Source organism: Carcharhinus amblyrhynchos, chromosome 11 (assembly GCF_965287045.1).
Source record: "Carcharhinus amblyrhynchos chromosome 11, sCarAmb.v2.hapA, whole genome shotgun sequence".
Lineage (NCBI taxonomy): Eukaryota > Metazoa > Chordata > Chondrichthyes > Carcharhiniformes > Carcharhinidae > Carcharhinus > Carcharhinus amblyrhynchos.
In genome coordinates this window covers 7,617,216-7,639,207 of record NC_137334.1, presented here as the reverse complement: position 1 = coordinate 7,639,207, position 21,992 = coordinate 7,617,216, and the positions used below count along the sequence as shown (strand labels likewise).

Here is a 21,992-nt window from a genome sequence, read left to right as displayed (position 1 = left end):
TTTACTAGATTACCACCTGGACTTGATGGTTTGAATTATAAGGAGAGGCTGGATAGACTGGGACTTCTTTTTCTGGAGTGTAGAAGGCTGTGGGGTGATCTTATAGAGGTCTATAAAATAATGAGGGGCACAGATCAGCTTGATCGTCAATATCTTTTCCCAAAGATAGGGGTGTCTAAAATTAGACGGCATAGGTTTAAGGTGAGAGGGGAGAGATACAAAAGGGTCCAGAGGGGCAATTTTTTCACACAGGGTGGTGAGTGTCTGGAACAAACTGTCAGAGGTAGCAGTAGAGGTGAGTACAATTTTGTCTTTTAAAAAGCATTTAGATAATTACATGGGTAAGATGGGTATAGAGGGATGGGGGCCAAGTGTGGGCAATTGGGATTAGCTTAGGGGCTTTAAAAAAAAGGGTGGCATGGTCAAGTTGGGCCGAAGGGCCTGTTTCCATGCTGTAAACCTCTATGACCCTTGTCATGTTTCCAATATTTGCAGTATTTAGCTTTTGTTTTTTTATTAATGGTTATGACTGCATTGTTCTGCTTCGTTAACCAGCCAACTTTTATAAAGTTTGGACTGTATCACAAAGGAAAATGAATTGGATTCATAAGCAGTATATTGTTTCGTTTCCCTGACAGACTCCAAGTGGCTGGACAGAAGAGAGCTCTGAAAAGAAGAAAGGATCCCACAAACGTTCAGCATCCTGGGGAAGCAACGATCAGTTGAAAGAGGTTAGAATTCCATTATTTCAGTTTTGCACTGAGGGCCAAGGGGTTTCCTTTTACATTTTGAAACTCTACCTTTTGTGTTTTGTATTTCAGACTGAATTTAGTAGCGTATACCAGGACTGTGCATTGAACTTAGTCGATACTTGTATCAACTAGTAGTCCAAGAACATTTGAACTAGTAGTCAAGAGTGTGCTCTAGATCCTGCTTCATCATTAAATATGATTATGGTTGATCTTAAACTTTAGTGCAACTTCTGACTAATCCCCATATACCTTGATTTCAAGTGCAGAAATCTATTGATCTCCAGCTTAAATATGCTCAACAACTGAGCATCCATGAGTCTTGATAGAAGACTCCAAAGATTGTCTAAAAGTCGCTTCTCGTTTCAGTCCTAAGTGGCTTATCACTTCTCCTGACACTTTGCCACTAATTCTAGACTGTCCAACCAGGGAAAAGAGCCGTCAGGCATCTAGCCTGTTGAGCCCTCTCAGTCGTCGCCTTCAATATGTTCACCGTTTCACTTTTCTCAACCCTTCAGTGAGAAGATTGATTCTGGTCAATCCTGGTAAACCCTGGGGTCATGTCGAATGAAACTGTGGAATCTTTTCCATTGTTTTATATCCTTTCAGTCAGGGATGTCCAGTACTTGGCATAAAACTCCCAAATGCAACTTAATTAACAAGTTTCATGCATTCAGTAATTCTCCCTTGATACATTCTCCATTTCGGGATATGGATTTTGATTTTTTTAAAATGTAGCTGTATCTACATGCATTGTTTTTTTTCTCAAAGATTTGTACATTTATACATCTAGTTCCCTCTGCTTATCACCATTTAAGTCTTGGGTTGTTTTACCATATTGAAGGCACTACTTGGATGCAAATTGTTGTTAATTTCATTTTTGTCTTAATTGCCTTTACCTTGGTCACTAACTAGGTAAGCAGCTTGGTGATTCATTAGTGATTTTTGTGTTTTTTTCCCTCTATACTAAGGCAGTAGTTTAAACATGTACAACGAGATCTAAAGTACTGTTAAATTTATAGCTCAGCAAGATAGACTACTTGAGCTCAGTACAAATAATTGTTGACTGGTATTTCTAAAATTGAAACTCTAATTAGTTGTATTAAATACATTAGAGATGTTAGGGCAAGTGATGTAGCTGTGGCATGCAGTGTTTTGTGGGCACCAGTGTGATTCACAGCAATCATACCTGCACCAAGTGTCTGCAATGTTTCACCTGCGTGGGGACTTGAGGAGATGAGCAAACTGACCACAGTACTGAGGCTCAAGAGTATTTATTCACATGCTCAGATTCCTATCTCTCTCAATCTCGGATGCCCTCCCTCCCCACTCAGCCACAGTCACTCATCCCCTCTTTCTCCTATCTACCTGATTTCTCCAGTTGCCCTGATGTGGAGAGCTGAATTATAGAGAAAAGTCTGTCAGGGACCAAATCCCAGGCTGCCTTCTCTTTATCCCTTCGCCAAATTCCTCTCTCAGCTCATAATCTTGGCCTTTCCTGCTCCATTGCAACGCAGGCCCAGTCCAGTGACATCGACTCCTGTAGTCACCAGACATTTATTCCAGTGCAGGAAGGCATTTTTCAGGCTGCAAGTGGGAGCAATAGCTACTGGGGGCATAAACTTTGCATTGCTAAATCTCAAAGATTGGGCTGGACCAGTCAAGTTAGGCTAGTGGATACAGTGGCTCTGTTGGTGGATCAAGGCCCCACCTGATTCTTCAGAATGATTCAGCTGCCCTACTTTTTGTAAAGCTAAACTTCATTCATAAAAGCAGGGAACTGTACTTCCATCTGTAAAAGAGTTGCATGCAACATGATTTATGGTTTGACCATCCCTGAATTAAGGGTTAAATTAAAAAGCAGAAACAAAGTTAAATTCTGCATTGCTAGCTGAGCTGCAAGTGATGTGCCATAGGGTAAATAAGATCAGAAGATGGAATGCTTGGTTCAAAGATTGGTAATGAAGAAATGGGTTTTGATTCATGAGGCATTGGCACCAATACTGGATAAAGAGATTATTGTCTTGTTGGGATGACCTTCCCTTAAACCCTGCTGGGACCAAAATCCTGGTAAATTGTGACCTGGGGCTGCAGAGAGGGCTTTAAATAGTGAGTGAGAAAGTTCACGTGATGGGAGAGTTAGGAAGTTAACAAGAAAGGAGAAGCAATAATCTAGGGTAGTGGCCTGGGTAATGGTTACCTGAGCGTGCTAGGAAGAAATAAAATGTACAAACATAAGGATGCACCAGCTAATAGGATTAGAGCAGAATAAAACAATTATCTGAATCAATGCAGCGTGCTTCAGATGGATGGACTGAACTTTATTTCAGTTGTTGACAAAAACGGAAATAAATGGGTATGCTATGATAACCATTACAGAGACGTGGTTGCAAGATGACCAACCGAATATTAGCATTTTGGAATGTTAGGAAGAGGAAAAGTAGGTGAAGAAATGTTTAGTAAAGCTTGAGATCATTACTGTAGTGAGAAATGACCTTGGATTGGAAAATCAAGATGTTGACTCGGTTTAGGTGGAAGTGAGAAATATTTTGGGAAAGAAATCATTGATAGAGTAATTTATAAGTTCCCTAACAATAGCTGCACCATAGGTCGGAGTACACATCAAGAAATAACATTAACCTCTACATGTATACACAAAGATGGTGGCTAAAGTAAACATTTATTCTTTTAGCATTTGAGATTGCAAATTAATAAGAAACTAGGAAATAAATGGCAGAGATTTCGAACAAGTATTTTAAATCTATCTTCACCACCTTAGACACAAAACATCCAAGGATAGTAGAACAGCGAGGCAAAGGGGAGAAAGGAACTAAAAACAGTCACAACACGACCTTGAGAAAAAAAAGTACACGAAAAGACAATGGGAGTGAAGGCTGACAAGTTCCCAGGACCTGATGGCCTCTATCCTCTCATCTTAAAAAAAAGTGGTTGTTGGAATAGCGTTTGTCATATTCCAAAATTCCCTAGATTCTGGAAAGGTCCCAGTGGATTGGAAAACTGCAAATGATACGGCTATAAAGGAGGGAGTCAGAAAGCAAGAAGCTATAGGCCACTTACCCCAACACCTGTCGCTGGGAAAATGCTGGAGTTCAGTATTAAAGTCATAGGGCATTTAGAAAATCATAATGCAAATAGGCAGAGGCAGCATGATTTTGAGAGAGAGAAATGGTGTTTGACAAATGTATTATTGCTCTTTGAGGATGTAGTAAGCAGGCTGGACAAAGAGGAATTAGTAGTAGATACAGTGGATTTATATTTCCAAGAGACATTAGATAAGGCACCACATAAGAGGTATTATACAGCGTGTTTGGTTAATATATTAAGCAAGGAAAGCAGATTGATTAGTGAGCAGCAAACAGAATTGGTATAAATATTATTTTCAAGTGGCAAATTATACAAAGGTATTATAAACTGCATAAACATGCATTAACCAAGTATTATGAGTTTAAATTGTATTTTCAGTGTATGTGTATTGTGTGCTTTGGCCAACTTTGTTCTGAATGCAGCATGATGGGGAAACGTAGTGGGAAACAGACCAAATTCTTTTACTGCAATGGAGCACAGAAAGGCCGCTTCTCTGATCTGTTTCTGGATGCACGGCAACAAGTTTAAATTGAGTGGCAAATGGGCATGTCGCAGGTCAGTGCTGGAACTTAATTATAATATAGATTGTTGCCTTAGATGAAGGATTGAGTGTATTGTAGCCAAATTTGCCAATGATACAAAGGTAGGTAGTTAGGAAAGCATTTTATGAGGAGGATACAGAGTCTGCAAATAAAATATGTTGGTTGAGTGGGCAAAGATTTGGCAGATTGAATATAATGAGGCAAAATAAGGATGTCCGTTCTGAAAGCCAGAATGAAAAAGCAGATTATTTAAATGGAAAGACTGTAGAATGTTTCAACACAGAGGGATCTGATTGTACTTTTATGTGAATATCAAAAAAGCCGGCATGAAGTTACTACAAGTAATTAGGAAGGCAAATGAAATGTTGATTTGTATTGCATGGGGTATAGTGAAGAGGGAAGTCTTGATATGACTGTACAGGATATTGGCCAGACTGCACCTAGAGTACTGTGTACAGTTTTTGTTGTCTGTCTTGAAGTAGTTACTAGTATTGGAAATGAGAGATTGTTCACCACGTTGTTACCTGGGATCAAGGGGCTGTCTTATTAGGAAAGGTGGAGCAGGATGGGCCTGTATTGGAATTTGCAGAATGACAGGTAATCTGAAACATACAAGATTTTATGGGAGCGTGACAGGTAGATGCTTAAAGAATGTTTCTTGTTGTGGGTGAATTTAGATCTGGAGGGCATAGTTTCAAAATAAAGGGTCTTCCACTTAAGAAGAAATAATGAGGATTCTGAAGATTATTAATCTTTGGAATTCTATACCCCAGAGAGCAGTGAAGGCAGGGTTGTTGAATATATTCAAGGCTAAAATGGACAGATTTTGTTTAATCTGTGAGTTGAGTGTTATGGGATGCAGGCAGGAAAATAGAGTTAAGGCCATCATTGGATCAGCCATGATTACCTTCAGTACAAGAACAGACTTGAGGGACAAAAGTGCCTGAAAATTTTAAATGCCCAACCAAGAGGAATTCCATTATATAAAACACTTCGGCAAGTAAGTTCTATCCCTAACTTACTAGGGAGATTTAGATTAAAATAAGAGCCCTAGGTTGCAAAGAACGTGAAACCTGTGAACTGTAAATCTTGTAGAAAGTAGCACAAATTTGAAAAAAAGAGTAAAACTAGTGTGACACTACTGTGCCTTTTAGAAAGGTGTTTTAAGCATGTTATCTGCAGTGTGTAAGTAACCGTGTTTTGTTTTATGGGCCCGTAACTTCATGCCGGCTTTTTTGATATTCACATAAAAATACAATCAGATCCCTCTGTGTTGAAACATTCTACAGTCTTTCCATTTAAATAATCTGCTTTTTCATTCTGGCTTTCAGAACGGACATCCTTATTTTGCCTCATTATATTCAATCTGCCAAATCTTTGCCCACTCAACCAACATATTTTATTTGCAGACTCTGTATCCTCCTCATAAAATGCTTTCCTAACTACCTACCTTTGTATCATTGGCAAATTTGGCTACAATACACTCAATCCTTCATCTAAGGCAACAATCTATATTATAATTAAGTTCCAGCACTGACCTGCGACATGTTTGAGCCAATGTCCTTTTATTGTTGCTAAAGTCATATGAATGGCCTTTTGTTTTTTTCAAATAATCTGGCCCTAATGCAGTGTCCTGGAGTTTCTGGCCCTTTTGGAAATTGTTGTTTTGTGCCTGATTGACAGATTAGGTGCCTTTGGAAAGTTTTTTCTCTTAGGAGAAATCCAAGGGATTCAGTTTGGCTACTGGCTAGTTAGATGATGTTTGGACTCCAGGCTGGATGCAGTGTTTTTGTCTTTCTGCCTGGTATTGGAAATTTAGCTCTTAGTGGCTGGCTAGCTAGTAACTAGAGACGAGGAGTAATCTGTCTCTTGGAATGGGCTGAAAGTTCCAGGGCTGGAAGTCCTCCACGTTTTCAACTCAACATCCAAAGGAGTAAACCACAGTATGGGTTGGAAAGCTGCAAAATCCAGTATCATGTGAGCATGCTTATTTTCTGTGTTAAACCAAACCGGGCTGTGTATGTTTGTAGGAATGTTGGTGTTGGGACAACATTCTTAGCTGTTAAGGTATGTATAATATCATGGTTTTTTTTGTCTATAATTGGTAAAGTTATTACCAATTGTCTTGTGTATTAACTGTATTCTTAAATAAACATTGTTTGATAAAAGCTCCCTAGTGGGTCATTTGAATCATACCTGGAGTGAAACATCTTACATAAGAACATAAGAAATAGGAGCAGGAGTAGGCCATCTAGCCCTTCGAGCCTGCCCCGCCATTCAATAAGATCATGGCTGATCTGTCGAGGCTCAGTTCCACATTCCCGCCCTCTCCCCATAACCCTTAATCCCCTCTCTTATCAAAAACTCATCAACCCGCGTCTTAAAAATATTTAGCGAGGTAGCCTCCACCACTTCAACGGGCAGAGAATTCCAGAGATTCACCACCCTTTGAGTGAAGAAGTTCCTCCTCAACTCCGTTCTAAACCGCCCCCCCCTTTATCTTGAGGCTGTGCCCCCTAGTCCTATTATCCTTTCTGAGCGGGAAGAGTCTCTCCACCTCTATCCTATCCATCCCATTCATCATCTTATACGTCTCAATGAGATCTCCCCTCATTCTTCTAAACTTATGCTTACCCTTGCTAAAATTCAAAGTGCAAAACTTATGATCTAGGCTGACTTCACAAAAAACCTTGGTGCTCCTGACGTGAATAATAACACCAGCCAGGCATATCAGAGCCTTGAAAGGTTAAAAAGAAAGTAACTGAAATTGGCCCCTTTTGGGGCAGAGACAGGAGAAATTATGGAAAATGCGGAAATAGTAGGGACATTGAACAATACATAGACACAAATTACACATGAGAAATAGAGGATAATCTTGGGGCAGAAAAGAGTGAGAAAGTTAGTTGATTATTATCAGTAGGAAAAAGTTAAAAATGCTAAGGGATTAAAAACCAACCAAGTCCCTCAGGACCTGATGACACATACATGATCAGGTTTGGAAAAATAACATCTGCTGGTCATGATTTTCTAAAATTTCTTAGATTCTGAAGTGGCCTCAGTAGATGCTGTGCTTTTGTGAAAGAAGGAAGAGGAAAACCATGGAACTAGAGGCCAATTAGCCTGGCATCCATCATTGGGAAAATGCTAGAATCTGTTGATAAAGAAATGTTAACAATTAACATGTGAAATCATAGCATGATCAGACAAAGTCAATATTGTTTTGCAAAAAGAAAATCATGTTTGACAAATGTTAGTTTTTTGAGGATGTAGCTAGTCGGGTAAATGAGTGGAATCTCTATATAGAATCATAGAATTCCCTACAGAACAGAGGGAGGCCATTCAGCCCGTTGAGCCTTCACTGATAACAATCCCACCTAGGGCCTATTCCTGTAACTCCACATGTTTACCCTGCTAATCCCCCTGACATGATATGGAGGTGCCAGCATTGGACGGGGTAAGCCACAGTAAGGGGTCTCACAAGACCAAGTTCAAGTCCAACAGGCTGATTTGGTAGCACAAGCTTTTGAAGTGTCCTCCTCCTTCATGTGAAGAAGGAGCGACGCTCTGAAGCTACCAGATAAACCTGTTAACTTTAACCTGATGTTGTGAGACTTTTTACTGTGCAATCCCCCTGACACCAATGGGCAATTTAGCGTGGCCAATCCATCCAACCTGCATATCTTTAGACTTTGGGAGAAAACCGGAGCACTCAAAAGAAACCTACAGACATTGCGAGAACATGCAAACTGCACACACCAAAGGCCAGAATTGAACCCGGGTCCCTGGCACTGGGGCAGCAGTGCTAACTGCTGTGCCACCTTCCTGCCCCATGCGTATGCATGCCATTCCAGAATTTGCAGAATTTTGGAAAATAAAACGAGCGCATCCACTGTTTCCAAGTCTACCTAATTTAGTATCCTGGGGTGTAGATTATCAGGCCCTTGGGATTTATTGACTTTCAGTCCCATTAATTTCTCCAACATATTTTTAGAAATACTAATTTCCTTCAATTCCTCCTCCCCCTCACTAAACCCTTGGTTCCTTAGCATTTATGGGAAGTTATTTGTCTTCCTTGTGAAAAAAAAACTGAAGTCATTGTTTAATTGCTCTACAATTTCCGGTTCTCTATTATAAGTTCTCCTGCTTCGCGCTGTAAGGGACCTACGTTTGTCTTCACTACGTTTTCCTTTTTGCTTACATATAGAAGTTTTTATAGTCCACTTTGCTCCTTGCAAATTTATTCTTATAGTCTATTCTTCCTTCCTGTCTTGGGTAAATGCTTTGACTGTGCCTAACCACCTTGTGTTTCCCCAGATCTTTCTGTTGAACTGAATTTAACTTAATTTTTTACCATAAGATTGCAATTAACGATAGGTCCTTGAAAGGGTCAGGAATGAATTTTTCTGTTGTGAGTCAGAATGTTTGATAAAGCACTTGATCAGACTAAAGTAAATTAAATTCTTCTTTGCTATTCATGCAAGGATTCTCAAAATAAATATTTGGGGAATTTTATTAGTGGAGTGGATAAAAGACTGCCTCTGTTGCCTCAGTAATTTCTTTAAATGTGTGACTGTGTGACAGATGTTATTTAAAAGAAAATACCAATGGACCCCTTTCCCTGCTGCAGTTATTGATCATTTAAGACTTGCGCACGTATGAGCATTTCTTTTTTAAAAAAACATGGTAATTGGAATGAGCAAAATATCGACCAGAATTTCATTTTGTTGCTTATGTTACACTAGGGTGCTTTGTTCTTATTTTATGCAGACCACAATTTTGTTGAAAAATGCATTCATACAAATTAGCAGTTGCGGCCTAAATTCAACTTCATTTTATTTGTGTGAGGTTCAAGTTTGATCTATATCCACTTAAGTGCAGCATTTGAGTATGTAAGATTATATAGAGATTATCGTCACAGTGTCATCCTTAACTTGCATGTCTACAGTATGATGCATTGCTGAACATGCTCAGTGGAGTAGTTTTAGCTTAAATCAGGTGCAAACTTGAGCTTGTAAAGAACTCCTTTTATGATTTCCATGTAACTAAATTTCATTGGAAAGCCTTTTTATTTTTGTTGAACTGCATCCAGTTCCTTCCTTTTTGAGTGAGTGGTGTTTCCTTTTTCCTCGAGCAATATCATCTATAGGTGAGAGAGAGGCATATCTTTCCTACAGAAACAAGATTATCCCATTATTGTGTCAGAGTAACAGAATTGAATGTTTAAGAATCTAACTTTGCCCATGAAATCCTCAGAGCCACTGAGACTGATTTTTGTTTTGAACTGAAGACAAATTGTCTCGATGTTTTAAGTTCCAAAATATTTCTTGTATATCAGAAGTGTTTAATGGATTATTGAATGCTTCTATAAAGAACAAAAAAGAATAAAGAACAAAACAGCACGGGAAACAGGCCCTTCGGCCCAACGAGCCCGCACCGCCATCTCAACATTCTGAGTCCCCTCTTCCACCCATGACCCTTGTCTACGCTTATGGCGCTCCACATTGGAAACCAGATTGAGGGGAGACGAATTTAGGGACAATTTGTTACACCAGTCAGCCTAAGAGCATATCTTTGGGGTGTGGGAGGAATCTGGAGCACCCGGAGAAAACCCACGCAAGCACGGGGAGAATGTGCAAACACCCACAGACACTGGCCCAAATCTATGTATCTGCACAGCAAACAGTGATAGTCACTGAGCTGTTGTGTTGCCCATCAGCTGGTCCAGTTTAAGCTTACACTAATGACGTGAAGCACTAGGCTACTCTCGAAACATCCAAGAGCAGCCCTCGCACGACCCACCGCATGTATGCCCCTTTTTGGACAACAAGGCAGACCGAAGCACCTGTGGATTAAAAGAGGAAAACGTCAATAACGTGCACATCTTATGCAAACATTCAAGGGAATCCCCAGAAGCTCAAAAGTAAAACAAGTGAGCCAGAAAATATGTTGGAATAGGAATCAATCCCAGGGACGTCCCAAGGCTCTTGATCCTTATTTAAAACAGTGTCCTATATCCCTCCATCTCTATTCCGTTCATGTGCCTATCTAAGTATCCCTTAAACAAGTCCAGCGTGCCTGCCTCCACCACCTTACTTGGCAGTGCATTCCATACCCCCACAGCCCTCTGTGTGAAAAACCTCCCTCTAACATCTGTATTATACACCCCCCCCCCAACTCTAAGCCCATGGCCCCTCATAGTATTTGTTTCCAATCTAGGAAAAAGCTTACCTCTGTTTACTGTATCTATACCCTTCATAATCTTATACACCTCTATTAGATCTCCCCTCATTCTCCGTCTTTCTAAGGAAAACAGCCCCACTTTTCCCAATCTTTCCTCGTAACCCAGTCCTTCCAAACCAGGCAGCATCCTGATAAACCTCCTCTGTACTCTCCAGAGTGTCCACGTCCTTCCAGTAGTAAGGTGACCAGAACTGGACGCAGCGCTCCAAATGCGGTCTAACCAACGTTCTATACAACTGCAACATTTAGACGCCAGCTCTTGTACTCTATACCCCTTCCTATAAAAGCTAACATACCATAAGCTTTCTTTGCAACCGTCTCCACCTGTACTGCCACCTTCAAAGACTTGTGCGCTTGCACCCCAGGTCCCTCTGCGTTTTTGTACTCTTAATAGGTCTACCCTTTATCATACAACTCCTCCTCCCCCCCCCACATTATTTCTCCCGAAATGCATCACCTCACATTTATCAGGATTAAATTCTATGTTTTAAAAAGAAAATTCTTAACAGATGGTGCAAAATGGATATTCTTCAGGAGCAGTGCTGAATTCAGGCAACCACTTTTGCCACAAATCTGCTTTATTTGATAGCATGTAGAACATAGAACACTACAGCACAAACAGGCCCTTCGGCCCACGAGTTGTGCCGATCACATCAACACCTACCAATCTATAGACCTATCTATAACCCCCAATTCCATTAAACCCCATATACTCATCCAGAAGTCTTTTAAAAGACCCCAGCGAGTTCGCCTCCACCACCACTGACGGCAGCCGATTCCATTCACTCACCACCCTCTGAGTGAAAAACTTACCCCTAACATCACTTCTGTACTTTCCTCCCCGCACCTTAAATCTGTGTCCTCTCGTAGCGACCATTTCAACCCGGGGAAATAGCCTCTGAGAATCCACCCTATCTATTCCTCTCAACATTTTATAAACTTCTATCAGGTCGCCTCTCAACCTTCGTCTCTCCAGGGAAAAGAGTCCCAGCTCCCTCAACCTAACTTCATAAGGCATGCCTCCCAGTCCAGGCAACATCCTTGTAAATCTCCTCTGTACCCTTTCAATAGCTTCTACGTCTTTCCTATAGTGAGGCGACCAGAACTGCACACAGTATTCCAAATGAGGCCTGACAAGGGTCTTATAAAGTTCCAGCATTACCTCCCGACTCCTAAACTCAATCCCTCGATTAATGAAGGCCAGTACACCATACGCCTTCTTGACCACCTCCTCCACCTGCGAGGCCGATTTAAGAGTCCTGTGGACCCGGACCCCAAGATCCTTCTGCTCTTCAACACTACTAAGACTCCTGCCCTTGATAGTGTACTCGTTCATCCCGTTGGTTCTGCCAAAATGGACGACTACACATTTATCCGCGTTGAAGTCCATCTGCCACTTCTCCGCCCAGTCCTGCATCCTATTTATGTCCTGCTGCAACTTTTGACATCCTTCCAGACCATCCACAACACCACCGACCTTCGTGTCATCAGCGAACTTACTTACCCATTCCTCCACTTCCTCATCCAGGTCATTTATGAAAATGACAAACAGCAAAGGTCCTAGAACAACAGATCCCTGGGGCACCCCACTGGTGACTGACCCCCATTCAGAAAAAGACCCATCCATAACCACTCTCTGCCTTCTGCAGGCAAGCCAGTTCTGGATCCACAAGGCCAAAGGCCCTTGGATCCCATGCCCTTTCACCTTCTCAAGAAGTCTTGCATGGGGGACCTTATCAAACGCCTTGCTGAAGTCCATGTACACCACGTCCACGGCACTTCCTTCGTCAATGTGTTCAGTCACATTATCGAAGAACTCAACTAGGCTCGTGAGGCACGACCTGCCCTTGACAAATCCATGCTGACTATTCCTGATCATGTCAAACCTCTCCAAATGCTCGTAAATCTTGTCCCTCAGAAGCCTCTCCATCAGCTTACCAACCACTGAGGTCAGACTCACCGGTCGGTAATTTCCCGGGCTATCTCCGTTCCCTTTCTTGAAAATAGGAACTACATCCGCAATCCTCCAATCTTCCGGAACCTCTCCCGTCTCCATTGACGACGCAAAGATCATCGCCAGGGGCTCTGCAATCACTTCCCTCGCCTCCCACAGTATCCTGGGGTACATCCCATCTGGTCCCGGCGACTTATCTATCTTGATAGAATTCAAAAGTTCTAACACATCCTCCTCCTTAATATCCACATACTCAATCTTTTCCATCTGCTGCAAATCCGTAGCAAAATCTCCCAGATCAGCTTCCACTGTGAATACTGAGGCAAAGTACTCATTAAGCACCTCTGCCATTTCTTCTGGTTCCACACAGACCTTTCCCACTTCACCTTTTTATAGGTACTATCCCTTCTCTTCTCATCCTTTTACCTTTCACATATTTATAGAAGGCCTTGGGATTCTCCTTAATCTTACCCGCCAAGGTCTTCTCATGACCCCTTCTGGCTCTCCTAATTTCCCTTTTAAGCTCCTTTCTACAGTCCTTATACTCCTCAAGATCCTTAACCTCTCCTAGTTCCCTGAACCTTTTGTACACCTTCCTTTTCCTCCTGACTAGGTTCAACACAGCCTTTGTGCACCACGGTTCCCGCGACCTACCAAAACCCCCTTGTCTCATCGGAACGTTGTCACGCAGAGCTCCAGACAAACATTCCTTGAATATCCGCCACCTTCCTTCGGTACTTTTCCCTAAGAACGCCTCCTTCCAGTTTATTTGTCCAAGTAACTTCCTGACTTCTTCGTATCGCCCCTTACTCCAGACAAACACCTTCCTAGCCTGCCTGATCCTATCTCGTTCCAACGCAATTGTGAAGGAGATAGAATTATGGTCACCATTCCCAAGATGCTCTCCTACCGAGAGATCCATCACCTGCCCTGGTTCATTCGCCAGTACCAGGTCAAGTACAGCCTCTCCCCTCGTAGGCTTATCCACATACTGTGTCAGGAAACCTTCCTGAACACACCTAACAAACTCCTCCCCATCCAAACCTCTTACCCTAGGGATATTCCAGCCGATGTTTGGGAAATTGAAGTCTCCCATCACGACAACTCTGTTATTAATACATCTCTCCAGAATCTGTTTCCCTATCTGTACTTCAACTTCCCTGTCACTATTGGGCGGCCTATAGAATACACCCAGCAAAGTTTTCGACCCTTTGCTGTTCGTAACTTCCACCCACAGAGACTCTGTAGATAGTCCCTCCACGGCATCCTCTTTCTCTGCAGCCATGACACTGTCCCTGATCAACAGTGCCACTCCACCACCTCTTCTGCCACTCTCCCTGTCCTTCCTGAAGCATCTGAAACCTGGCACCTGAAGTACCCAGTCCTGTCCCTGAGACATCCAAGTCTCTGTAATGGCCACCACATCACATTCCCAAGCAGCAATCCACGCCCTAAGCTCATCTACCTTATTCACTACACTCCTTGCATTAAAATATATACACTTCAGCCCCTCAGTCTGGGCATTTCCCTTCTCCACCCCCTGTCTAACCTCCCTCTCATACTGCCTGCAGTCCTCCCTTACCTGGGAGCTAACCTCCGTCCCAGTCTCCCCATCACAATTCCCTCCCCCCACCCTTTCTAGTTTAAAGTCCCCCCCCGGTAGCCTTAGCCAGTCTTCCCGCCAAGATATTAGTCCCCCTGGGATTTAAGTGCCACCCGTCCTTACTGTACAGGTCCCACCTACCCCTAAAGAGGTCCCAGTGATCTAGGAACCGAAATCCCTGCCCTCTGCACCAGTCCCTCAGCCACGCATTCAGCCTCCACCTCATTCCACTTCTTCCCTCATTCTCCCGTGGCACAGGCAGCAATCCTGAGATTACTACCTTCGCTTTTCTCTTCCTCAGCTGCGTACCCAGTTCCCTATAGTCCATTTTCACGAGTGCCTCCCTCTTGCCTACGTCAGTAGTACCTATATGCACTACAACCTCTGGTTCCTCACCCTCCCCTTTCAGGATGTCTGGGACACGCCCAGAGACATCCCGAATCCCAGCCCCAGGGAGACAAACCACCATCCGCGACTCCCTTCTACGTCCACAAAAACGCCTGTCCGCCCCCCTCACTGTGGAGTCCCCTATTAGCACTACCTTTCTGCTCTCTTTTTTGATTTTTTTGACTTACTGGCTCAGCTCCAGAGACCTGGCCACCGCTTCCTCCCTCAGATGAGCTGTCCCCCCCAGTAGTACTCAGGCCGGAGTACTTATTTTGAAGGGGGACATCCACCGGTGTGCTCTCCATCACCGGAGGTTTCCCCTTCCTAATAGTTACCCAAGTGCCCTCTTCCCGTTGCCCTAGTGTGACTACTTGCTGATAGCTCCTATCTATAACCTCCTCACTCTCCCGAATAAGCCGAAGGTCCTCGAGCTGCATTTGCAGCTCCTTAACCTGGTTCCGTAGGGTCTGCAGCTCCACACACCAAGCACAGGTGTGGATGTCTGGTAGACCAGGAGCTTCTAAGACCTCCCACATGTTGCATTGGCAACAACATACAGGTCTCACACCCATGCTTGCCCCTTTTAGCAACCCAGAGGAAAAAGTAAAAAAAAACTTACCTTATCTCTTTGGCCCTGTGAGCCAAAGCCCTTACAGCACACACAAAAACAAAAGCAGTCTTACCTGCTCTCAGACAGAGTCTCTTTTTTAGGTTAGAGGAGGGGGGAGGGCTGGGATACTCTACCTATGTAGAGTATCGGGAATCCCCTCCGGTCTAATTTATAGTAGGGTGAAAAAAAAAACTTGACCCGAGTGCCCTCGCAACTACTTCCGGGGTAAAACTTAAAGCAAGCAAAAAAAAACCCACTAAAACAAAGTTAGTTTTTAAAAGAAAGAAAAAGTCGCTGTACTCACCCACAAGCTTTCCACTCGCAAATCGCAGCCTCTCTTCAGTGCTCCCACGGAACAATGAGGCCGGATCCCCGAGGTGAGTAAACTTTCAAAGGTGAACAAAAAACTTAAATATCTTTCATTTGTGTTGCCAACCCCACCCCTCCCATATAAAACAAAAAGACAAAGACAATTCTGAAGATTGGCACATGTAAAATGTATGTCAAACTAGAAATGAAATATGGTGAAACTCTATGCAGTCTTAATAAAGAACCTTTGAAATTTTAAAGGGATTTTTAAATTTTAGGAATGATTTGATTTATGCTCATGCAGTGCTTTCATGTGGAAATATTTTTGGAGTTACTATGGATTTAGTTGGTAATAGTGAAATATAGCTAAGCTACAAGGTTTTTGAACGTTTGTGGATTCATCTTGAGCTTTTGTTGTTAGTTGACCTTTGAAAGCTGCAATGGTACTCCTACAATTAAGCTTGTTGGCCAACAGCTAGATTGGGAGAAATGCTGATTCTGTTCAGAAAGATGAAAGAGACTGCATGTGTGTGTATGGTAAGATCAGTTGGAGTCTGCTGTAAATCCCTCCACAGTTAAATAAGTTACCAGTGTTCACCAGGAACAGACACAAATGGTTACCTAGAAGCAGTGGGAAACTTTCATAATATAAGAGAATCTTTAAGTTGCCTCTAATGGGTAGTTTGGTTCAGTTTTGAAGGCACATGAATATAGATTTCACTGTCGTGGCTATTAAACATTTGTAATGATGGTCAGATGCAAAGCATGGAATTAAAAGCAGTTGTCAAACCTGTTTTCCATTACGGTAATCAACCCTGTAATTAATTCCTATTTTAATGTTCCAGAAGAAAGTTGCGTATAATTGCCTGTTCATCAATTAAATTAATCAAGCAAATTTCTCATTTGTCTCCGTAATTCAATCCTTGGACTATAGTGTTTCCATGATTTCAATGCAAGAGCTAGCAGAGTACTTGATCATCTTTAACTTTTAATGCAGTAGGGCTCAACTGGTGTGTTTGAAGGCATGTCTCAATTTAAAATTACAGATGTGCAAAACTCTTATTGACTTTTTCTTTTTCAGATTGCAAAATTACGTCAACAACTTCAACGCAGCAAACAGAGCAGTCGGCACCACAGAGATAAAGAAAGACAATCTCCTTTCCATGGCAACCATGCAGCCATTATCCAATCACAGGTAAAATCACACAGGTGCCTGATGCATAATGTTACCTGTATCTCCAGAAAACAGAAGTGTACTTAAAGTACAGGTAACAATAAAAATGAGGAGCCTTTAAGTTTTGGATAACCTATTGATTATTTGTAAAGTAAGTCTGGAGTAGTTTATTTCAGGATAGTAATTTTTTAAAAAATTCTTCCCTTTGCCCTGTTGGCTTTCTGTATAAATTACTATTCTTAGCAAACTGTGATGAGTTCAGCCAAGCTAATGAGGTTGACTTGCTAGAGTATGATGAACTATCCTAATTGATGGTTAAGTCAGGGAGCCTCATGCTCCCTATTTAAAGGTGTGTCAGACTCCCAGCCTGCATTCAGTAGGGAGCAACTGGAGAGTTGGCTGTGTACAGATGCATGGTGTAAATAAACTAACTTGGTGGCTAGACTTTCAGCTCCATGGAGTTATTATGGTGGCAACGAGGAAGAAAGGAGTGACCTGAAGGAACTTGCTGAACCACTGCACATATTGAGGGTAAGCCTTCGTTGAGAAAGCATGCCGCTGTTTGGGAAATTAGATTTTTTTTGATCCCGCAGTGCAGGATTGGGCCCAATATGTGGAAAGGATGAAGTATTTCTTCAGGGCAAATGCCATAACCTCAGATGAGAAGGAAAGGGTTAACCTGCTGACTGCGTGTGGACCAGTAGCTTTTCTGATTATGCGCAGTTTAACTTTCCCATAGCCACCAGACACAGAATTCTTCCAAGAGTTGCCAAACTTAGTTCAAGAATATTATGACCCTAAGCCACCCCTGATCCTGCAGAGGTACCGTTTTCACTCCACATTTAGAGAAGTGGGGGAGTCCATCACCAGTTTCCTAACAAAGCTAAGACATTTGGCGAACGCTTCTGAATTCGAGGGGACACTACATGAAATGCTCCGAGACAGGCTGGTGTGTAGAATTAACGATATGACTGTACAGAAATGCCTGTTGGCAGAGACCCAGCTGGACTGTAAACAGGCAATTACAGCTGGCTTTGTCATTAGAGAAAGCTAGCTATGATGGCTTTCCCTAATGCCATGAGCTCCAAGATATCCCAATGGAAGTAGAGGCCAACATTAGGGAGACTGGGGTAGGGGACTACCATTACAGGACAGGCCACTACACAGCTGCCCTCCAGAAGGATTTGGATGTGAGGGAGCCCAGGTCCGCATATAGAACTGCACCTAGACAAGGTCAGGTTAAGCCCGGAGTGCCAGCAGTTCCCCGCCTGACACAACATTGCAATGGTTGCCAGTGTTAGGATGCACACTGGAAAATTAAGTCTCCTAAACTAACATGGCTGAAAAGAACCCTAGGCCGAGGGACAGGAGAATGCACAAGCTGGAAGTTCTCCCTACCTCTAATGAGGAACAACTATGCGAAGCGCTGACAAAATCAGAACCCATCAAATTGTCACTGAGACTGAACGGACGTCCAATTTTAATGGAGGTTGACATAGGCGCAGCCATATAAGGGAGACAGTGTTTAACAAGATATGCACTGGACTCCGACCCTTAGCTCTGACCAAAACTTCAGCAAGGCTGGGGACCTATTCGGGGGAACCACTGAAAGTGATGGGTACAACTGTGTGTGTCATTCGCTTCTAGGAAACAATTAGTTAGGCTCCCACTAATGGTAGTGGAAGGTTCAGGACCAAGCCTATTAGGGTGGAATTGGCTGAAAGAGATATAGCTAGATTGGACAAATATCTTCCAGCTGGAAATTGGTTGCCTGAGTGAGGCCGTGAGCAAATATCCGGAGGTGTTTCAGGAAGGCCTAGAGGCAATCAAAGATGTCAGGGCAAAATTGCACGTCAACCCAGAGTTTTGCAAAGCCCGACATGTACCGTTTGTGTTGAGGGTCGATGCAGAAATCAAAAGTTTACAGCACAAAGGAATAATAAAACCGGTCCAGTTTGCAGAATGGGTGGCACCCGTGGTTCTTATCCTAAAGCCGGATGGCTCTGCGTCTTTGCAGCAATTTCAAACAGACAATAAATTGTTACTTTCAGCTGGACAAATACCCAATTCCCAGGACTGAGGACCTATACGCAAAGTTGGCAGGACTCCTATTCACAAAACTGGACATAAGCCACCTGCAACCATGGCTGGATGAGGATTCTCAAAAATTTGCTATAATAAATATGCTGATTGCTCTTCCAGTATAAAAGATTGCCCTTTGGGGTTTCGTCAGCTTGTGCCATATTCCAAAGGACCATGGAGAGCATCCTACGGGGGTTGCCGTTTACCTAGCTGATGCCCTCAGTATGGGCAAAACAAGGGTGGAGGAAGTTGGAGGAACCTGGAGGAAGTTCTGAGGAGATTTGCGGCAGTGCGTCTGAAAAGAGAGAGATGTGTCTTTTTAGCACCACAAGTAATGTACCTCAGGTACCAAGTGGGTAAGTCAGGCCTACATCCACTGGAGGATTGGGTGCGAGCAATAAAAGACACCCAGCTCCCACAACCATCCAGGAGCTACGGTTGTTTTTAGGACTGGTAACATACTACGGGAAGTTCATATGGAATAAGGTCTCCATTCTGGATCCCCTCCACCAGTTGCTAAAAAAGGGACAAACCTGGGAATGGTCAGCCCACCAGGACAGGGTCTTTAAGAAAATTAAACAGCAACTCTCATCCAAAAATGTATTGGTATACTATGACTCCAAGAAGGAATTGGTACTCACCTGTGACGCGCCCCCATATGAAGTGGGGGAAGTCCTGGCACACAGTGCGGCCAATAGCATATGCCTCCAGGACCCTGGCGATGACGGAGCGAAGATATGCTCGGATTGAAAGGATGGATTGGTGGTAATCTTCACAGTTAAAAAATTTCACGAGCATTTATATGGTCGAAAATTTACAATCATGACAGATCATAAACCCTTGCTGGGCCTGCTGAAAGAAGACAAAGCAGTGCTGCTGATAGCGTCAGCTGGATCCAGTGTTGGGCATTATTGCTGGCAGCACATCATTATCGATTGGAGCACCAAACAGGGACTAGAGTGGCAAATGCCGATGGCTTAAGTTGGCTGCTGCTACTAGATACCCCACCATTGGCACCCAGAATGGAGGAGACTGTGATGACATTAAGCTTTATGGATACCCTTCCAGTGGAGATACACAATATACACCTGTGGATGCAAAAAGTCCCTGTATTGGCAAAAGTAAAGCACCTGGTGCTAACGGCATTTGGAAAGACCTGTCCATCCACATTTTCACCCATATTAGAGCAGAAGGGAGAAAATCACAATGGAAGATGGGATACTGCTGTGGGGAACACGAGTCATTATCCCATGGCAGAGCCTTTGGGCCTTCTGGTCGAATCATACCATGGGCACCCTGGAGTATCAAAAATCAAGATGTGGCCAGGAGCTACGTCTGATGGATGCAGACATAACAAAACTGGTAGGACAGGAACAGAAGGCACCACTGGAAGCCTGGCTGCATCTGTGGGAATGGCCAGGCAGATCGTTGTCTTGACTCATTGACAAATTGACGCATCGATTTTGTAGGCCCATTTATGGGGTACTGGTAATAATAGATGCCCATTCCAAGTGATTAGGCATTTATAAACTAAACTCAGCAAACACGACAACAACATTGAGAAACTGCGCACCTTGTTCGCAATGCATGGGATCCCAGAGGTATTAGTTTCCAATAATGGTTCAACGTTCACCAGCCGAGAGTTCACAAAATTTATGAATCAAATGGGTTCCAGCACATCAAGATGGCACCTTATCACCCGGCATCAAATGGGTTAGCAGAGAGAGCAGTCCAGGCATTAAAGACTGGGTTGAAGAAACAGCCAGTGGCTTCATAAGAGATGAAACTCAAGGTGGTTATTTGATCATAGGACCACTCTACAAGCCACTATGGGAACTGCACCAGCAGAGTTATTGTTGGGCAGACGGCCCTGCACCAGACTGAGCCTGTTGTTGCCAAACCCTGGGAGGAAAGGTGGAAAGACACCAGGAAGCCCAGTGCAACAGCCAGAACAACACTCGCCAAGAGAGGCGCTTTGAAGCGGGGGAGAGTGTTTGGGTCAGAAATTATGCAAATAGACCCGCCTGGGTAACCAAAATAGTAGAGTCCAGGACTGGACCGGTATCCAACCGAATGCGCGTAGGCGAGGCAGTAGTAAGGAAACACCTGGACCAGGTGTTTCTGCCCATTCTGGAGCCTTAGGGACGAGCAGAGTCCCCCTCGACAAGCCAGTATCGTCTCCCCTGCACCCTTGATGGGGACCTTGGGGTCCGAAAAGGACACGGGACGAAGCTGCAGCGATTTCTCCGAACACCTGAAGTGGACAAGGAACCAGACCTTCGGTGTTCACTGCGGAAGAGATGGGCGCCCACCGTTACACACTACCAACATCAGAGGCCGAGTTGGAGGATCCTGACCCAGTGGTCAAGCGGAGGAAAAGATCCCTGAGGGATTTCTCGGACTTTGGGGGGAGAGGAGTGTGATGACTTCAGGCAGGCTAATGAGATTGGCTTGCTAGGATTTGAACTACCTGATGAATCCTCATCCCTTAGTTAATTTGAATGAGTATATTTGGTTGGTGTTGAAAAGAACTACCTGATGAATCCGAATTGATGGTTAAAGCAGGTGTGTCAGCCTCCCAGCCTGCATTCAGCAGAGAGCAACTGGAGAGCTGGCTGCATACAGATGTATGGTGTACCTAAAAGAACTTGGTGATGGGATTTTTGCCTCTGTGGAGTTATTACACAAACTAAAACAAGTTTCCTTATTTCAAACCTACGTTAGTGGAGGCATGAAAGTATCAATTTGCCGTCTCATGGAATGGTAGCTGCATGGTTCATGCTGATGCTCTTATGAGGGAGTTGACAGAGTTCCAGAGTATTACAGAGAGTAATACTGGTTGAAGCCAACGTTATAAATGTACCATGCATCATGGCGAGTAGAATTCTGCTGCAGTGAGCCAGGACAATATGGCTGGCTGACCTTTGATATAATTTTGTATGGTAAAGTCCTATCTTGCAGTTCCAGAGCTGCTGAATTTCCCAGCCCCAGACCCTGAAAATGGTTCTGGTGCAGATTGCATTTTAAGAGCAATTTGTTGTAAAGCACTTTGGAATGTGTGAAGTCATTAAAAGCATGATATGCATTTTAATTTTCTCGATGTGAATGTTACTTTTTTCTTTTATGCACCTGGTCTGGATTCAAATTCAACTTTTGGATGTGATTGAAGCATTGTAACCACCTTCAGCTGGAATTGATGAGCGGATGATCCATCTCTGACCCTTGCTGAGGTCCCCA

At 43.3% G+C, this 21,992-nt stretch overlaps 1 protein-coding gene across 4 annotated transcripts in view; it reads left to right on the top strand.

Moving 5' to 3' along the window:
- LOC145349904 (protein FAM117B-like) overlaps positions 1-21,992 on the top strand; it is a 334,408-nt gene that overhangs the window by 216,581 nt on the left and 95,835 nt on the right. For all 4 annotated transcript variants that reach the window (XM_080198540.1, XM_080198542.1, XM_080198539.1 and 1 more), the window contains 2 exons: positions 639-731; positions 16,581-16,694. In XM_080198540.1, coding sequence (XP_080054666.1) covers positions 639-731; positions 16,581-16,694 — 207 coding nt within the window. The remainder of the gene's footprint in view (positions 1-638; positions 732-16,580; positions 16,695-21,992) is intronic.